Source organism: Eublepharis macularius, chromosome 5 (genome assembly GCF_028583425.1).
Source record: "Eublepharis macularius isolate TG4126 chromosome 5, MPM_Emac_v1.0, whole genome shotgun sequence".
NCBI classification, from domain to species: domain Eukaryota; kingdom Metazoa; phylum Chordata; class Lepidosauria; order Squamata; family Eublepharidae; genus Eublepharis; species Eublepharis macularius.
In genome coordinates, this window is record NC_072794.1 from 76,143,991 (window position 1) to 76,160,690 (window position 16,700).

At 45.1% G+C, this 16,700-nt stretch overlaps 1 protein-coding gene across 1 annotated transcript in view; it reads right to left on the reverse strand.

The window, feature by feature from the left end:
• Positions 1–16,700, reverse strand: part of DNAJC6 (DnaJ heat shock protein family (Hsp40) member C6) — a 45,920-nt gene that overhangs the window by 21,365 nt on the left and 7,855 nt on the right. Inside the window, exons 2-7 of the mRNA XM_054981196.1 lie at positions 13,940–14,090; positions 10,802–10,851; positions 10,528–10,676; positions 9,399–9,521; positions 7,844–7,977; positions 5,810–6,004 (exon numbers count right to left, since the gene is read on the reverse strand). Of these exons, the coding sequence (XP_054837171.1) occupies positions 5,810–6,004; positions 7,844–7,977; positions 9,399–9,521; positions 10,528–10,676; positions 10,802–10,851; positions 13,940–14,090 (802 nt within the window). The remainder of the gene's footprint in view (positions 1–5,809; positions 6,005–7,843; positions 7,978–9,398; positions 9,522–10,527; positions 10,677–10,801; positions 10,852–13,939; positions 14,091–16,700) is intronic.

The window sequence follows — 16,700 nt, forward strand, 5'->3', positions numbered from 1 at the left end:
CATCGCCCAGACTTACTTGGGGAAACTGGTTGCAGCCTGCAGGGTGAGGGGGACACAGTATAGCATTCTCTCAGGGAGGCCCAGCACCCCCCTGAAGACTCCTGCTGGGCAGTGCATAGTCAATCGGGGCCGGCTATCGGTCCTCGTCAGTGGATCTTGGTCAGCACAGCAGCAGCTAAGTGACAATGGTTAAGGAAAGCAGCTAAGGAAAGCTGCCACAATGTTGGTGCAGCAGCTGTTGTCAGTGCAGCAAAAGCACACAGCAAGGAGCGGGGGCGGGCAGGCCACAGCAGCAGGGCCTCAGCAACTTTCTCCAGCAGGCAGCAGCTTCCTCCATGCCTTCTCCAACACACCTGTGGAGGGTCCTGGCCATGGTACAAGCAGCATCGGCTACTTGTTTCTCTCCCCTTCCATAAAGGGAATGATTGGGTGGCCATGATCCTGAAGCAGAAGCCCAATAGGGTGATCCCCGAGGCAGGCCACCTTTGCAGGGAGGGCAGCATACTTACAGGGGCTGGCTCATAGGCAATAAATCTTTTTTAAAAATAACAAATAAATAAATTAAAAATAAATAAATAAAGAGGAAGGAGGCACTAGAACAGGGAGAGTTCAGAGGGGAGAATGGTAGCCTTACCCCTTCCTCCCCACCCCCTCCAACTTGCCTTTTAGAGGGCAGGTCAGGCATGTATAGCTTGTGGGAGAGGGATCCCTCATTGTTTGGGCAGACCACAGCTGTGCTTCCTAAAGGGGCTGTGGATGCCAATCCAGGCAAAAGGGGTTCTAGGGCACGCAAAGGGGGTGCCAAGGCCAGCACCCCCCTTGTGAGGCCAAGGAAGATTGTTCATAAGCCCCACCCCACCCCCCACGGCCCAGTCCAAAGAAGGTCACACTACCATTCACTGTCTCTCAGGGTTCCCCAGGGGCAGGCTACTGCAGCCACAGGCCAGAGCACTCTGCAAGGCCTTCCCCATGCCTTGGAGCTCCTCTTGGACAGAGTAGAGCAGCTGGCAGTGAGTAAGGCCACTAGGGTCAAGAAGCATGCCTTGGGAGGTCAGTGAGCTCAATCACCCTCCAGCAGTTTCAGTAGCCCCGAGTGAAGCAAGAAGAGCCACCGGACGGGCCAAAGGGTGCCACATTGTGCTGAGGAAACAGACAGCGGGGGAACCACAGCTGAGTCTTCTTCGGAAGGGAAACTGGTTGACCCTGAGGAGGAGTACTGGGGGGTAGTAGCCAGTGTCCCTGGCCTACCAACCTGGATGTTTTGGAGGAGGTCCCAGAGGGCAAGCTGGAGGTACCCATCAGGAGGTCTAGGCAGCCGACCAAGCTGAGGCCACACCTGCTACCTTTGCATCCTTCACAGTTGATGAGGACCTACTTGGCATGTAAGGTGCAGGAATAGATTCTCAACGGGTATTATGTGGACATTTTCACACTGACAAAACGTGAGGCTGAGGATGGGAGGTGCGCTTTCCCTTCCAAGAGGGATAGGAAGGAGCCCCAAAAGGAGGCTGCTGAGCGTACTTCTGGCAATTGGCTGAAAGGCTACACAGTCTTTATGGGGGTCGTGCAAGCTCTGAAAGGGGCTGGCATTTGACCAATCTCCTGGGCAATGTTTTGAGGTTCCAGGACCTTGCTAGGGACAGTGCAGCCTTGGAATATGATTAGGTCTTTTGAAAGAGGAACTCTCATAACCCAAGGTCCAGGTGGGACCTCACCAGCCACAATTATAGCTGTGGCTTTTGGGGCCCCACATTGGGAGGGGGGGTAGATGGCCAGCCAGACACAAGCAGGTCAGAAGCCTTTGCTGGGAATACAAGCTGGACAAATGCCAGTGGCCTCACTGAAGGTTTAATCACATTAGCAACAGTTGTTTTGGCCCTTATCACTATCCTTCCTGCCTGTGCACAGCAGCTGTTTCAGACTGCCTGGCCCTCAGCCTGCACCTCCTATAAAGAAGGAGGACCTGGAGTCCCCTCTGCCCAGGTCACCAGCTCTGGGAAATAGTGGGGCTGCCCTAGGTCTGGGGTTGGCACACAGTCCCATCAGGCTTGATGCCCTCTGCCCTCTCCTACTCCACTACCCTGTCAGGGTAGTTTACCTTTGGGAGAGGTTCACTCGATTTCCAGATTCCCTTTACTAGCCCTTGGATCCCTGCAGTATCAGACAACTTTAAATCAGCCAGGGTGGTGCGGGACATTGTGGTGGCCAAGTTTGCTGAGGAAGTGGCCACTGGCTGGGTGGCTGGCCCCTTTGATGCCCCTCCTTTGCAATATCTGAGGGTCTCCCCACTGGAGGTGGTTCCAAAGAAGGCCCCTAGGGAATACCACCTAATTCATCACCTTTCATACCCCAGGGGCAGCTTTGTTTTGGGGCCCCACATTGGGAGGAGGGGTAGATGGCCAGCCAGACACAAGCAGGTCAGAAGCCTTTGCTGGGAATACAAGCTGGACAAATGCCAGTGGCCTCACTGAAGGTTTAATCACATTAGCAACAGTTGTTTTGGCCCTTATCACTATCCTTCCTGCCTGTGCACAGCAGCTGTTTCAGACTGCCTGGCCCTCAGCCTGCACCTCCTATAAAGAAGGAGGACCTGGAGTCCCCTCTGCCCAGGTCACCAGCTCTGGGAAATAGTGGGGCTGCCCTAGGTCTGGGGTTGGCACACAGTCCCATCAGGCTTGATGCCCTCTGCCCTCTCCTACTCCACTACCCTGTCAGGGTAGTTTACCTTTGGGAGAGGTTCACTCGATTTCCAGATTCCCTTTACTAGCCCTTGGATCCCTGCAGTATCAGACAACTTTAAATCAGCCAGGGTGGTGCGGGACATTGTGGTGGCCAAGTTTGCTGAGGAAGTGGCCACTGGCTGGGTAGCTGGCCCCTTTGATGCCCCTCCTTTGCAATATCTGAGGGTCTCCCCACTGGAGGTGGTTCCAAAGAAGGCCCCTAGGGAATACCACCTAATTCATCACCTTTCATACCCCAGGGGCAGCTTTGTTAATGAGGCCATCCCGCCTGAGTTGTGCTCGGTTAAATATGTGTCTTTTCATTATGTGGTCCAGCTGGTCTGGTCCTGCAGCCCTGGTGCCCTTAGGGCCAAATGTGATGTCAGCTTTCCAGTTGCTACTGGTACATCTCAACGACTTCTGTCTTCTTGGCTTTAAGCTTAACAATGGGTGGTACATAGATAAGGGCATGCCAATGGATTGCTAAGTGGCTTGTGCCACCTTCAAGACTTTCAGCGCATTCTTAGAAGGGGCTGCAAAGGAACATATCAGGTACCCACATGACACCCATTACTTGGATGACTTTTTAATTGAGGGTCTTTCAGGCAACACAGCCTGAGCTGACCGCCTGGGCACCTTCCAGGCTCTAGCTCAGGACCTGAGGAGTCCCTCTGGCTCAGGAGAAAATGGAAGGGCCAGCCACTCAGCTGGTTGACCTTGAGATAGAGCTTGATTCAATCCTGGGGCAGACCCCTACAACAGGCTAAGGGCCTGCAGGAGCTCATTTGGCAGGTGCTGTCCCACCACAAATGCCCTCTTAAAGAGCTCCAATCCATTATAGGGCACTTGAATTTTGCATGCTGAGTTGTTTCCCCTGGGAAGGCCTTTTGAGAACACCTTGCCATGGACACAGGCAAAGCCGCCACCCCTCACCATCACATTCACTATACTTAAGGAGGACTTGACAGTTTGGCTCTCCTTTCTCATCAACTTCAACAGGGTCTCACTATGGCAGGATCTGTGGAAGTTGGGGTCTGACCTACAGGTGCAGCTGCTGCAGGCAGCATAGGGTTCAGGGTTTACCTGGGCAGGGGAGCACTGCTGCACTTGGAAATGGCCTAACACCTGGGTGGGGTCAGACATCCTGAGGGATTACCCTTACCTGGAGTCTTTCCAATCTTGTTGACGGTGGTCATGGGGCAAGAGCACCTCAAGGACAAGCAGGTTAGATTTTGGTGCAACAATCAGGCTGTGATGTGGGTGTTAAACAGGCAGTCCTCTTGCTCTAAGTGGGTCATGCGCCTGGTGCACAGGTTTGTGCTGGGCTGTCTTTCTGCTAACATTTCCTTCTTAGCCCAGTATGTAGCAGGTACGGATAGCATCAATGCAGACACAATTCCAGACAGATAGGTTCTTCAGACTGGCCCCGGCCACATGTCACATTCCTGACCCGTTTCCAGAGGAACTGTGGGACTTGAGAATGCACCATAATGCAGGGAGTACTCAATTCAGTTGCGCTCTCCACTCTCTGCACCTATTTGGCAGCTGCCTCTAGCTTCCTGACATCTGCAGCAGTGCTGTCAGCTTGGCCAGCTGGCCCATCTCTGGGGCCATGGTCCTTTGCTACCTGGTTCAATTGAAGGCGCAGGGCTTCATCCCTAGGACCATGGGCTGTCACTCGGCAGCCGTTTCCTTCTTTAAGGATCTCAAGTATCCTGAGGTAGCTGCTGGGCATTTCCGGTTGGCTTTTGAGGCCCAGCTGTTTAGGACATCCTTCCTGCTGGCCTTTTATGGGGCCTTCCAGTTGGGGCAGCTGGTTTCCAACTCCCATTGGGACACATGGGGTGGGCCCTGGGGTTCCTGGACATCTCAGTTGCCACACCCAGGGTTCATATCTTGGTAGTCTTCACAGTTGGCACAAATCAGTCTGGATCTGTGGTCATAACATTGTGCACTGGACTGGTCTCTATGCTTCACTGTCTGGGTGGGGTCAGCAGCTGGGAATGGAAAGGGCCATCGATGTTACCTGGATCGGCATCAAGGGTATGCTGTGGGATGCGCTGATGCCTATGGTCCTTAGTCAAGCTAGACATCGTGGCCCTCCCGATGCGTTGGTCATCAAGCTGGGGGAGAAGAACTTGGGCAAGAAGCAAAGTTTGAACTTAAGATCTTCCATCATAGCTGACCTGTGGCTCCTCTGTGGAAACTTTCCTGGAATGCACCTTCTACGGTCAAACTTGTTGGAAAGGTGCTCTTGGAAGGATGCCACTGGCCATAGCAGGATAGACCTGGCCAGGATGAAGTTAGCCAAGGCAGTAGAATATTTTGTGGAGGCAGGTGAGGGTACAGTGATCCTCCACCCAGACATATCTTTCCGGCGGGAGGTGTTATTCCATCCTGACAGGGTACACGTGTCCATCTGAGGGCAGGACATTTGGTTGCAGGACATTTGGGATGGACTGCAGTGTTGGTTGCAACTTCAGGAGCTTTGTGGGAGCCATTTTATGGCTCTTGTGAAGGTTTTGGCATTGGGTGCAGATCCTTTTGGGGGAAGCTGGGCCAGCAAGCCCTGCTTCCCCATTTTGGGGGTCCTCTTAAGGGATCTTGGGAGTGAGGCATGGCAGGCATGCCCAGCATAAGAGCTGTCAGGGCAGCCTCACACCCGGGTTGCAGGGGATCCACACAAAAGTGTAAGCCCCCATGGTATCCTACTAACTGTCATTCTGTGGTTCCCCCCCTCAGCAGGGGTCTGAGGAGGCATGGGGGTCATTGACTGGTAGGTGGATCAGTTGATGCTTGGATCTGTGCCCTATGCAACTCCAATGCTCCATAAGCTGTATACCAATAAAGCTGTGGCCTCTTTTAAATCCAGCAAGTTGGCCTGTGTGTTCTGCTACCTTGCCCACTCCCCGTTCACGCATCACTGCTAGGCCTGCACTCACACATTCCATGAGCCGCACCGTTTGAACAGAATCTCATACAATCATTCTGAAATATATCATGTTTGAAATAGCCCATAATCAAAATCACATTGACTGCAAAATTCAGTTCAGAGAAAATGATCCAAGCCTAACATAATGGGGACTCACTTCATTCGTTCATATTCTTGAGAAGTTGTGAAGATTCTAGTTTCTCCAATCAGAACATCACAGAAAGGCCGGCAGCCATTTCTTTGCTTGTTGAAACAGGGCACTGGGCTGAGAATCACTGTTTTGATGGTCAGAGGCTTGCAATGAGGCTGAATGGGCTTGTCTGCTATTAAATCACAAATATACCCTATGTACCTGCCATGGAAAAGAATATCATAATGATTCAAAGACACAGTTCACACAACTGCTTTCTGCCCTTCAGCTCCATAATAGAGGCATACTTGGTACTTGCTCAGTTTGCCACAACCTAACATTCTCAACAGGAGAAATCATGCCATCAAGGGACAGGAATGATAGACCCTGGTAATTTCTTTAGAAGTTCAAGGGAGAAAATGAGCATACGCATCTTGCTAATCTTGATGCACTTCATTTAAAAGCTACAGAAGTGTTTTGTTTCTGTCTCCTGACACTGGCTTTTTCATTAAATCAAGCGTTACAGCAACATGTCACACATAAATGTAGTCTTACAGTGCAATCCTAAACACAGTGACATCCTTCTAAATCCATGGAAGTAAATGGATTTAGAAGGGTCTGATGCGGTTTAAGATTATAGTTTACAGAGCCAAGCTACAAGTGACTTTTTTCACGTGGAGAACACTTGATAGTTTTTGCAAGTTTTCCTAGGAACTGAAGTCCAAGTGTCCTTCCCCTCACTGTTAGAATCGCTGCCTGAAGAGCCAGAGAAAGTCGGCAGCAGCAGCAGCTTTTGCAAATTGTTCCTCCAGTCACAAGCCTGCTCTCAACGATCTTTGGGAGCAGGCTGCTGCAACTTTCTCCCTGGGCGTCCTGCTCGGCTTCACCGATATGTCAGCTTTCTCCAGAGCAGCTCCCCAGGAGCAAGATGCCCAGGGAGAAAGTTGCAGCTTTCCGCCCACAAAGATCATTGAGAGCAGGCTTGTGACTGGAGGAACAATTTGCAAAAGCTGCTGCTGCTGCCAACTTTCTCTGGCTCTTCAGGCAGTGATTCTAACAGTGAGGTGAAGGACACTGGGACTTCAGTTCCCAGGAAAACTTGCAAAAATGATCAAGTGTTCTCCATGTGAAAAAAGTCACTTGTATTTTAGCTCACAGATTAAAGCCTTGCAGCTTTGCTGAGACAAAATTTAATCCAGAGATTCTTATGGTATCTACAGAAGTCAAGAAGTGAATTCCTATTCCTGTTTATTCTGCAGTAGTTCCATTTTAATGGGACTAAAGTTGGAGACAGTGTCACTGGAGCTTCTGTAGGTCAGCCACTACCTTCCCTCGCCTTTATTCCTATATTCTTACATGTACCTGGCTTCAGAGTAAAAGTTCAGTCAAGCATGTATGCCCTCTTCAACCCCTCTCCCCTAAATAGAATTATCAGATGCATCTTTGTGTATGTATGTTTTAATTTTTAAGTCAGTGTTTTTTGCTGTATGGAATTATGTGTGTGAGGTGTGAGAGAGAAAGAATGTGCATGAGAGAAAGTTTGTGGCTTCCTGACTAGGGAAAGCACTCGCCCCAATCTGGGAGGTGTGAGGGATGAATTGCTTTATGACTGACATAAGAGCTAGGTGGTCAGAGTTGTGCAGATGCAGCTTCTCCACAAACAAATTAAGAAGTTTCCTCTCTACATATGTCACAAATGCAGGAAATAAGTTCCCACTGTGGCCCCACAGCTGAATTTATACACATACACCCAGTCTAATTCCCTAGACCCTGAGTGTTGGAATATTGCCTTAAGAACAGAAAGCCTTAAAGCACATGTCAAACTGGGACAGTGGAAGCCTGAGCTGAAAGCACTTGAGCAACAGTGGCCCACCCTTTCATTTATTCTGCACATCTGCCCTCTGTCATTTACATATCTGAACAACTTAACACATTTTATTATCTTTAATTTTGATACTGAAAAGAGTTGGGAAGGGTGGAGTTGGCTAAACTGGGATCAAAGTAGCAAGGAATGGCAATTACAAGAAGAAATCACATAGACAGGAAATGTGTGTGCTATACCTTCTGTGGGATGGCCAAAGTATTATTCCAGGTCGCTTTGAATTTAGTAATTGAATGGCAGGAACTGGATTAGAGAAGAGATGACAGAAACAGAACATTGCACTGACCAGGACTGCTGATGCTACACGACCATCCTGTCAAATAAAATGAATGAACATCCATATATATTTGTTAGATAGAGGAATATATAAAGAGTAAGGGAAAAGGGATAAAGGGTTGGAAAACTGTTGGAAGTCAACAAAAAGGGGGGGGGGAAAGGGAGGGGGTTAGAAAGTGGGAAATGGGAAAATTGATTGTAATGTATAAACATTTGATTCTAACCCAATAAAAATTTTTCAAAAAAAAAAAAAAAGGAAGAATCTTGCCATCTAATTCACCTTTTTTCCACTTCAGGCTTACAGAACTATTTGAGCAAAAACCTCTCCGTGGGGAAGCTTCCTAGGCAACATCAGAAGCTTTTATGCTGCTTCTTTCCAAGAAAATATGAACAGAATTGGACTGAAAAATCAGCAGTAAATATTTGGCTGAAAGCTGATAGTCTAAATATTATCTAAAACGTTCAGAGGTGGTAAAGGAAGGTTATTTGTTTTTATATAAATAGAGCCTTGTAGTACTTTAAAATATTTCATGTCCCTTTGATTGAGTTATTCACAATTTTTCTTCAGAATTTTTATGTGTATTACACACATGTGCACATGCCAGACTAGCAAGGACTCAGTATGTGAATCTGAGAAAGTTTGTGATAATGCCAGAATCAACACTTATTAGCTCTTAAGGTGCCACAAGACTCCTGTTTCTTTTTGCTGCAACAAACTAGCACAGCTACTTTCCTGAAATTTTCATATAGTAGATTTAATGGACCAAGTGCTTCGCAAAATCTTTTGTTCCATATGCAAAGAACTAAAAAACAGTTAATCCACACAAGTGGCCATTGATTGCACCGCCCACTAATGTCCTCAAAAACTGCACAGATCCCCCATCTATCACGTAACATGCGTCTTATGCTTTTCTCTTCTTTGGCTTGCGTTGTATGTTTCACCTTCAATGTGAAAGCCATCAAGAACCAATCCTGTGTGCCAGCATTCCACATGGAAATTAACATTTTTAAGCTTCTTACTTCACATTTCAGTCAAATCGTAAGGAAGAATTCACACACCAACAATTATATCACCCTGGTGACTGCTGGCACCACTGCGCAGACTCTCCATGCAGCTGAGTAGGCAGGTTAAGCTTACAAAGCTTATCAACACTACAGCTCCAGCATGTAACCCTGCCAAGCCCTGAAGTCAACAGGACCCACGTCATAATCCAGAGCGACACTGGAAACTGTTATGATGCTAGGAATTCCAGAAATTTAACACCTGCAATAGAACTGGGTTTTTATTCTTGATATTATTAGTATTGCACAACATAGATTTTAGCAACTTTTTTCCTTATGAAACTATTTTTGGGGTTTTTAAATGCATGTTTCTAATTCTCTGTTCTTTTAAAACAAAACAGTTTGGTTTTTTTTACTGGACATTTGTAAAAAATGCTTACTTACTGGTTGACTTACCATACAGTGGATGACACAAACATTTTTGGGGTTCTGCTGCAACCAGTTGTGCATGTTCTTACATACAGCATAGAGGTTATGGAGGCTTGGTGCTTGTCTAACTGGCCAACTACATTCAGACACCTAAAAATCACAAAGCAAACAGACAGATTTGAAATTTCATAGTAGCAATTTAGGTCATCTAATTTAGGTCATGCATTTTAACTCATTTGTATCCCATCTTTCCTCAAATTTATATAAAAGAAGAGTTCCAAATATACTCCCATCCAGTCTAGAATGTCTATATTGTTCATGGAGCAGCTCCTGCTCTTCCCGTATGGACTACTTCATGTTCTGTGCAAATCTGTCTTCCAGGCCGCACCTTAAACTCTATTTAGCTACCACCAGTTCCTTCATAGCATTCATCTTACAGAGCAGAGCTATGTGCAGCATATGTCCTCAGCTGAAGTCTCTAACCTCTCCAGTCTCTATTGATGCAAAGGTACTTAAACCTTACTTATACTTACAGAGTGTTTATATTGCAATATGTTCAGACCCGGGCTTGTAAAAAATATGAACAGCATTTAGATTGATAAAATGAGCGATTGAGAGGCTCATGGTAATTATAGACAAGAAGAGAAAAGGTTAAACTTCTAGCTTATATATATTGATATACATTAAACTAGGATGCTAAATGGTTCTAAATTTTAATTCTAGCATGACTGCTTTTAGACATTCCAGATGTTATTTTTGGTTTGTTTGGTCTGAGAATGAGCCTTCAAGGAGTCTTCAGACTATGAGCCATGGCCAGTTTGTGTAAGAAACTGCAATTTACTGCAACATCCAAACTGGATGAAACAAGTTTTATTTATTTAAAATGTTTATATACTGCTTTTCTTTTTTTCTGACACGCATGCAGAATGGCACCCTTAAGCAGAGATCATCTCATAAACATTAAAACAGCAAGAGGTTTAAACCACAAGTGATAGCCAGACCAAAGAAAAGGGCAGGCAATTTCTTTGAAACCCATATACCCAGGATAGCCATATAGCTATATGCCATATAAAATGAGTCCCAATAATACTTGTAACAGGATTGAATACCTTGAGAAATACTTTGATACATCATCATGCCAGCAGAAATCACTTACCCTATTATGAAACCGGGCACTACGGTAAGACTTCGGTGACAAATTGAAAACTGTGTAGTGGTCAGGATGTCTCGAATCCAAGAATGTCCGCACGTCCTCAATATGGTTCCTAAATCCCAGTTCAACCCCTTCAGCAGGAAAAGACATCACTAGGGGGGGAAAAAGTCAAGTTAATGCCCTAAACAAGAAAAGGAAAACATTACATTCAACTTGCACACTATTGCACTGCTGAATACAGTAATGTCTTATTATTCCAAGAAATTGATGTACTTACCAATAATTCTTGAGGTAATATAAGAAATATCTAGCTCTCCCTTGGTGTAGCTATAAAGACAACAAGAGATAATGGTTATCTAAAAAGTGTCAGTTAAGAAAATTTAGAGACATATTCACACAATCAAGTGCCTTGTATCTGTACACTGGATGCCCTATATCTGTGAATTCCCTCATTTTCCTAGTAGCTGGAGACTCCTATAGTGTGCATTAATGACTTAACTTAAAACACTGTCCATTATGTACCCACTTTTTTTTAATAGTTTCACTTCTGATCATGTGGTTGGGTTTTACAGTGTTGTTGCATTTGCTTGGTTTGACCCAGATTTATGAGAATATTTCATGGCAATGAGCCACTGATTTTTAGCCTAGTCCCATTCAAAAATACAAAGCACCATATATTAGGGATCAGAACCATATATTAGGGCTCACATACAAGAGTTGGAAATACCTGAACATTATAGTTATCTACAGTCTTAACCTAATTTCTAACATTACAAAGGACTCAGTAATTATGCACACAGATTCCTAAATTCTTATCTACAGCCAGCTATACAAAAGAGCTCCTAGATCCACTACACTAATGGTTCTTCAGAACCACGGAGGTAATGGCAAAGGAGACCCTCATTGCAAAATGTATATCCTTAGTTTTAAAAAGACCAGTTGACAGACATCTCCTCTTTAAAAAAATGCATTAAAATATGGCCATTTCTTGTGTACCTTATTTCAAGGAGTTGGCACTTAGAGAGTTTTGGTCCCTCACTTTGGAGTCTAGATGTTAGGGATACAGCACATTACTTTTCTTTCTTCCCACATTCACTCAGCGCAGTGTGTGGGAAGTATTCCCAGTCTAGTGGGGAATGAGTCACAAATCCATTTTACAAGACAATTTTTAAAAACTCATTGTGAGGGAGCAAGATGCATACACTTCCTCACTATAATTAGGCAACAACTGACACCCCAATTTGTCTAGGGTCCTACACTAAACTTCTTTAACATAATCTGTCCACTTACACTCCTGATCCAGCTTCAGCTCTGCCTCAAGTCCATCCCTGTCCTCATCAAGCCAGTATACAAAAAATTTAAAATGGCAGTCTCCATACAATTTCATGTGATTGTGCAAGTTTATTGCAAGTAAAATCTATGTAAGGCAGATGGTAGGAAGTATTGTTATATAGGCCGTCGTGACACAGGCTTTTATTTAGCGCTAAAATGGCGCTATTTCCCGGCAAACACCCACCTTATTCCAACACTGAAGCGATTTTCTCTCTTCTGCTTTGTGCTTGATAGTCGCGCTATTTTGTGCCTCAGTGTGAATGCCTCACATCGATGTATTTCGCCTCGCAACGTCCTATGCCCTCCCTTCAATCCCAGAATCCATTTCTTCCTGCGACTCCCCTTTTTTAAATTTTATTATGTCCTTATAACGCCATAACGCCATAACACAATGCAAACTTTCTGCTGAAGTAAAAATGACTCAATCGCCATGGCAGAATCTTCAGCGAGGGGGATCACGTCAGACAGAGAGTTTTCTGCGGGCAAAGGGCTATTTATATCATTTCAAAGTTGGAAAAACAAAAGGGTCGTAATGTTTTGCTCTAATGGAATGTTTATATGCTGTTATTCCGTTATAGCGGAATTAAACGCCAGAATAATAAAAAAAGGGGGGGAGGAGCTGCTTCTGTGCGGTTAGAGAGAACAGAACAGAGTGCTTCGGTGTGGACAGCTGGTGGCGCGAAGAGCCGTTAGGCGACCCAAAGAAACGTTACTGTGACGATAACAGGTAGTACGCTATATGCTGTAAATTTAACGGAAGAGATGCCCGTGTGATGACGGCCATAGAAGGAAGACTTGTAAATTAAATAGTTTTATAAGTGAATGTCTTGTGCAGCAAGTCAATCCTCTCCCATCCTTTTAAAAATGTAATTTAATTTCTTTATAAAAATTCAAACACAATGCAGCAATGGTACAACACATGATATGCATGCATGCTCAAGCCCAAGTCCAGGCATCCTCTGTTAAAAGATTATTTTATAGTAAGGATGGGAAAAATCTCTGCCCAAAATCTTGGACAGACACTGCCAGTCAAAGTAGATGAAACTGAACTCAATGGCCCAATGATCCAACTTAGGCCAATTTGTGGTTCGCGAACCAGTGGTTAGTGAAAGCTCATTTCCATGAACTTCCACGAACTGGTCTACTGGTTCATTTGATTCGTATTAAAGCGGCAGTTTAAATGGCCATTTCCCTGGGGAAATAACCATTTAAACTTTTCCTGCCTCCCCTCGCCGCATACCAGCTGATAGTTTAAAGGGACCTGTTGCTTGCAAGCGGCAAGGCCCTTTAAATGGCCCAAACTCCAGCCCCAGCCCCCCAGCCCAGCCCACACACACTCAGCCCCATCCCCACACTTACCTTGCTGCTGGGGTGGTGGAGCTGCCCTGTGGCCCACGGCCTCCTCCTGCAAGGGGTGGGAAGGCCATTTTTGGCCTCTTCTGCTGCTGCATGGGCCACAGAGCAGTGGAGGAGGCCGAAAACGGCCTCCCCGCCCCTCAAATGGCCGCCGCGGCAGCCATTTGGGGGGTGGGGAGGCCATTTTTGGCTTCCTCTGCCACTCTGCGGGCCCGCGCAGCACCAGAAGAAGCCAAAAATGGCCTTCCTGCCCCTCGCAGGAGGAGGCCATAGGCCCGCAGGGCACCTGGGCCGCGGCCTCCACCACCCCAGCAGCAAGGTACGTGTGGGGCTGGGACTAGGGCTGGGGCTGGGGTTTGGGCCGTTTAAAGGGTCCTGCTGCTTGCAACTGGCAGGTCCCTTTAAACTATCAGCTGGCAAGTGGCAGGGGGATCCCAGCTGATAGTTTAAAGGGACCTGCCCCTTGCAAGCGGCAGGAAAGGTCCCTTTAAACGATTAAATGCCCCTTTCTCTGCTGCTAAGCAGCTGAAAAGGGGCATTTAAACCCCACGAACCACAAACTGGTTCATGAACTTGCACCAGTTCGTGGGATTTCATGGTTCACGAACCCTATGGTTCATTTTTTTTTGGTTCGTGCCCATGTCTAGTCCAAAACCTCATTTCTCCATAACAAGCACTGCAAAACTATGGTTTGGTAGTAGAGTTGATGTTTTAATCTTTGCAATACCTGGCAACAGACTGCATAACTTTAGTAGATGTATCTTTTAGTGTGTCCTTCAAGTTATCCTTCAAGTTGCTGAAGAGTCTCCCTGCTCCTCCTTTGACCATGTCTAATAGGCCACCCCCATAGCTAGACTCCATGTCAGGGGATGAGGCACCTAGAAACAAGAAAATCACACACAAACTGTTTTGCAAGTAATCAAGATATTTATTAATAAATGCAGTTAAACAACTTTTCAGTTGCTAATTAGAAATAAGGAAACAGGTGTAAATTCTAGCCACAATCTCCAGTAATTAGTTGGGTAGGGTGGGGATTTTTGCTGAGTTAGTAGTTTCAAACACTGCAGAAGAGAAAGGGAACAAGTTTGTGTCAGAAAGAGCAACACTGAAAATGTGTCCAGAAAATATCATAAACGAGGGTAGGGGGGTCCAATTATAGCTGGGATAGTGAGCAAGGTATGATAGAAACCAGCCTGGCACAAAGGAAGACCAACTACAGGAACCTATGTAGCCAGAAAGACACAAGCCAGATCTTTCTACAGTCAAGGAACAGGAGAGAAACAGCCATAAGACCTTTGCTACCAACAGGCAGCAAAAGTTAATCCAACAACAAAATTTATGCTATAGTCAAACTAGTTAAATGGAGATCATTGATCTCTGAGCATCTTTTAAAGTAATATTATAGTCATGTGGGTCCCTGATTCATAGAAGAAGGCACTCCCCCTTTTTTTGCCTCTCTTCTTTCTTTAAACAACAAAGGAGATTAAGCTGTAATTTTGATTTAAAATATGGAGAGAATCTCATCAAGAATCTCACAGAGTCTGGTCTGTTGTGACTGTATCTCTAATGCAGGGTCCACTATAGTAGTATCTCAGGTTGCAAGATATGTCAAGGAGTATCACTCTATATTGGAGCTATATACTGTGTATTTAATAGCTTTGAATTGCAAGCAGGCAACAATTGTTAGTATTTATTGCGGGGAGGGGAGTAATCATCTTCATTGCCAGCCATACCTCACAAAAGCAAAAGGCAGAGAAGACCATTTCTGCCAGCTTCCCTAAAAAATAGGTGATAAATGCTACTTTTTATATTTTATCCACAGTTTGATTCAGTACCTATGAAAGAATATGATCTGTGCTCACCCCAAGTGTTAGCTGGACCACACTATGTTTTTAAAAAGGTTTCTCCAGATAGGTCTTCTAGACAGACAGACAGACAGACAGACAGACAGACAGACAGACAGACAGACAGACAGACAGACAGAGCCTGTAGCATCACATCTTGTCTATATTTGAAAAGGCAGGTTGTTTGCAGAATCAGTGGTACATGCCTAATGGAATTCATTGTGACATTCACACCCAGAGACATACCCAGTGACTTGATTCTTTTCCTCCCTCCAGAACACATTTGTAGGTCAGCGCTTATAAAACACTCTATAGACATCCCCAGCTCCAACTCCAAAAACAGCAAGAACTAATTTTTCCAACACCCTCTGTTATATCAGTTCCAACTCATACCGATCAGATCACAAACTGTGTTTTGTATTTACTTATTTTTAGATTTCAGATTTTTCTGTAATTCTAGGGCTTTTCTCAGACTGTGGAAAGATCCGTCTTGTGTGTTCATTGCTCCAATTACTGGATTTAAATATTCACAGCTTTGGCCATACTAGGAATTAGATATATGTTTTAAAAAGATAACCAGTAGTGCTACAGCAACAAAAGATGTGTGGATGATCTGGTCATGCTATCCAGTTCCCTGACACAAAGAGGCTTATGAATTGGACCCTTCTTTTAAAAAGACAAAAAGAGCAAGACAGAACAGACATTGTCTAAGTAATTGTTTTGTTTCCACTAATGCAGAGATATCTCTTGGCTCATTCAAAAATAAATACAAAGATAATAGATTTTAACTTTTGCACTATTTGAAAATCAAAATGCGAAATGTTCATTCAGTTGATTTTTATTAACTTTCCAGTCTCTAAAATCTTTCCAAAACCCAATTCCATGCAGAATTTTCTTTTGACTTTTTCTGAGTAGAACTTATCAGCATCGGGCTACCATTTAGAGACATTTGTTGTTATGTGGCTTAACAGTCCAGCTTGATCAGAGAGATTCAGCAGGGTATGAAAAAGTGACACTCTCTAGCTCATGGGAAGAGGCAAGTAAACCATTTGACACCAGTTTGTATCTGAAGATAGAGAGAAAGACTTTTGGAGCTGAAGGTGAGCCATCTTGGAGCTCTCTTTGGCAAGAAAGCAAACAATACAAAGAGAAACACTTACGATCGTCACTGCTGTCTTTTATCAAAAAGTAATTAAATTCTATATCCTGTAGAACTTTTTAAAGATTGAAAACTTAGGAAACACGCAGCTGTATTATTGGAATATCTGGAACAAATATTGATCTCCCAGTGTGCTTTGTATGGCTTGAAGATTTCTGTTAGGCTTCTGACAGCACAATCCTACAGGAGGAGAGTGTCACTGTTGACTCTCTTGAACTTCTCAGCAGCTTTCAGTACCATCAACCACGGTATCTTTCTAGAGAGGCTGACTGAGTTGGGAGTGGTTTGGTGGTTCCAGTCTTACTAGACTGGCCAATTCCAGGATCTGCTACTCAGCCCCATAGCATTTATGCCAAGGTGTGCCACAGGGATCCATCTTTGCTGTCTAACATCTACATGAAACCACTGGAAGAGACTGTCCATGGATTTGCTGTGCAGTGCCAATATGCAGATGATACCCAGTTTTATTTATGCTCTTCAGCTAG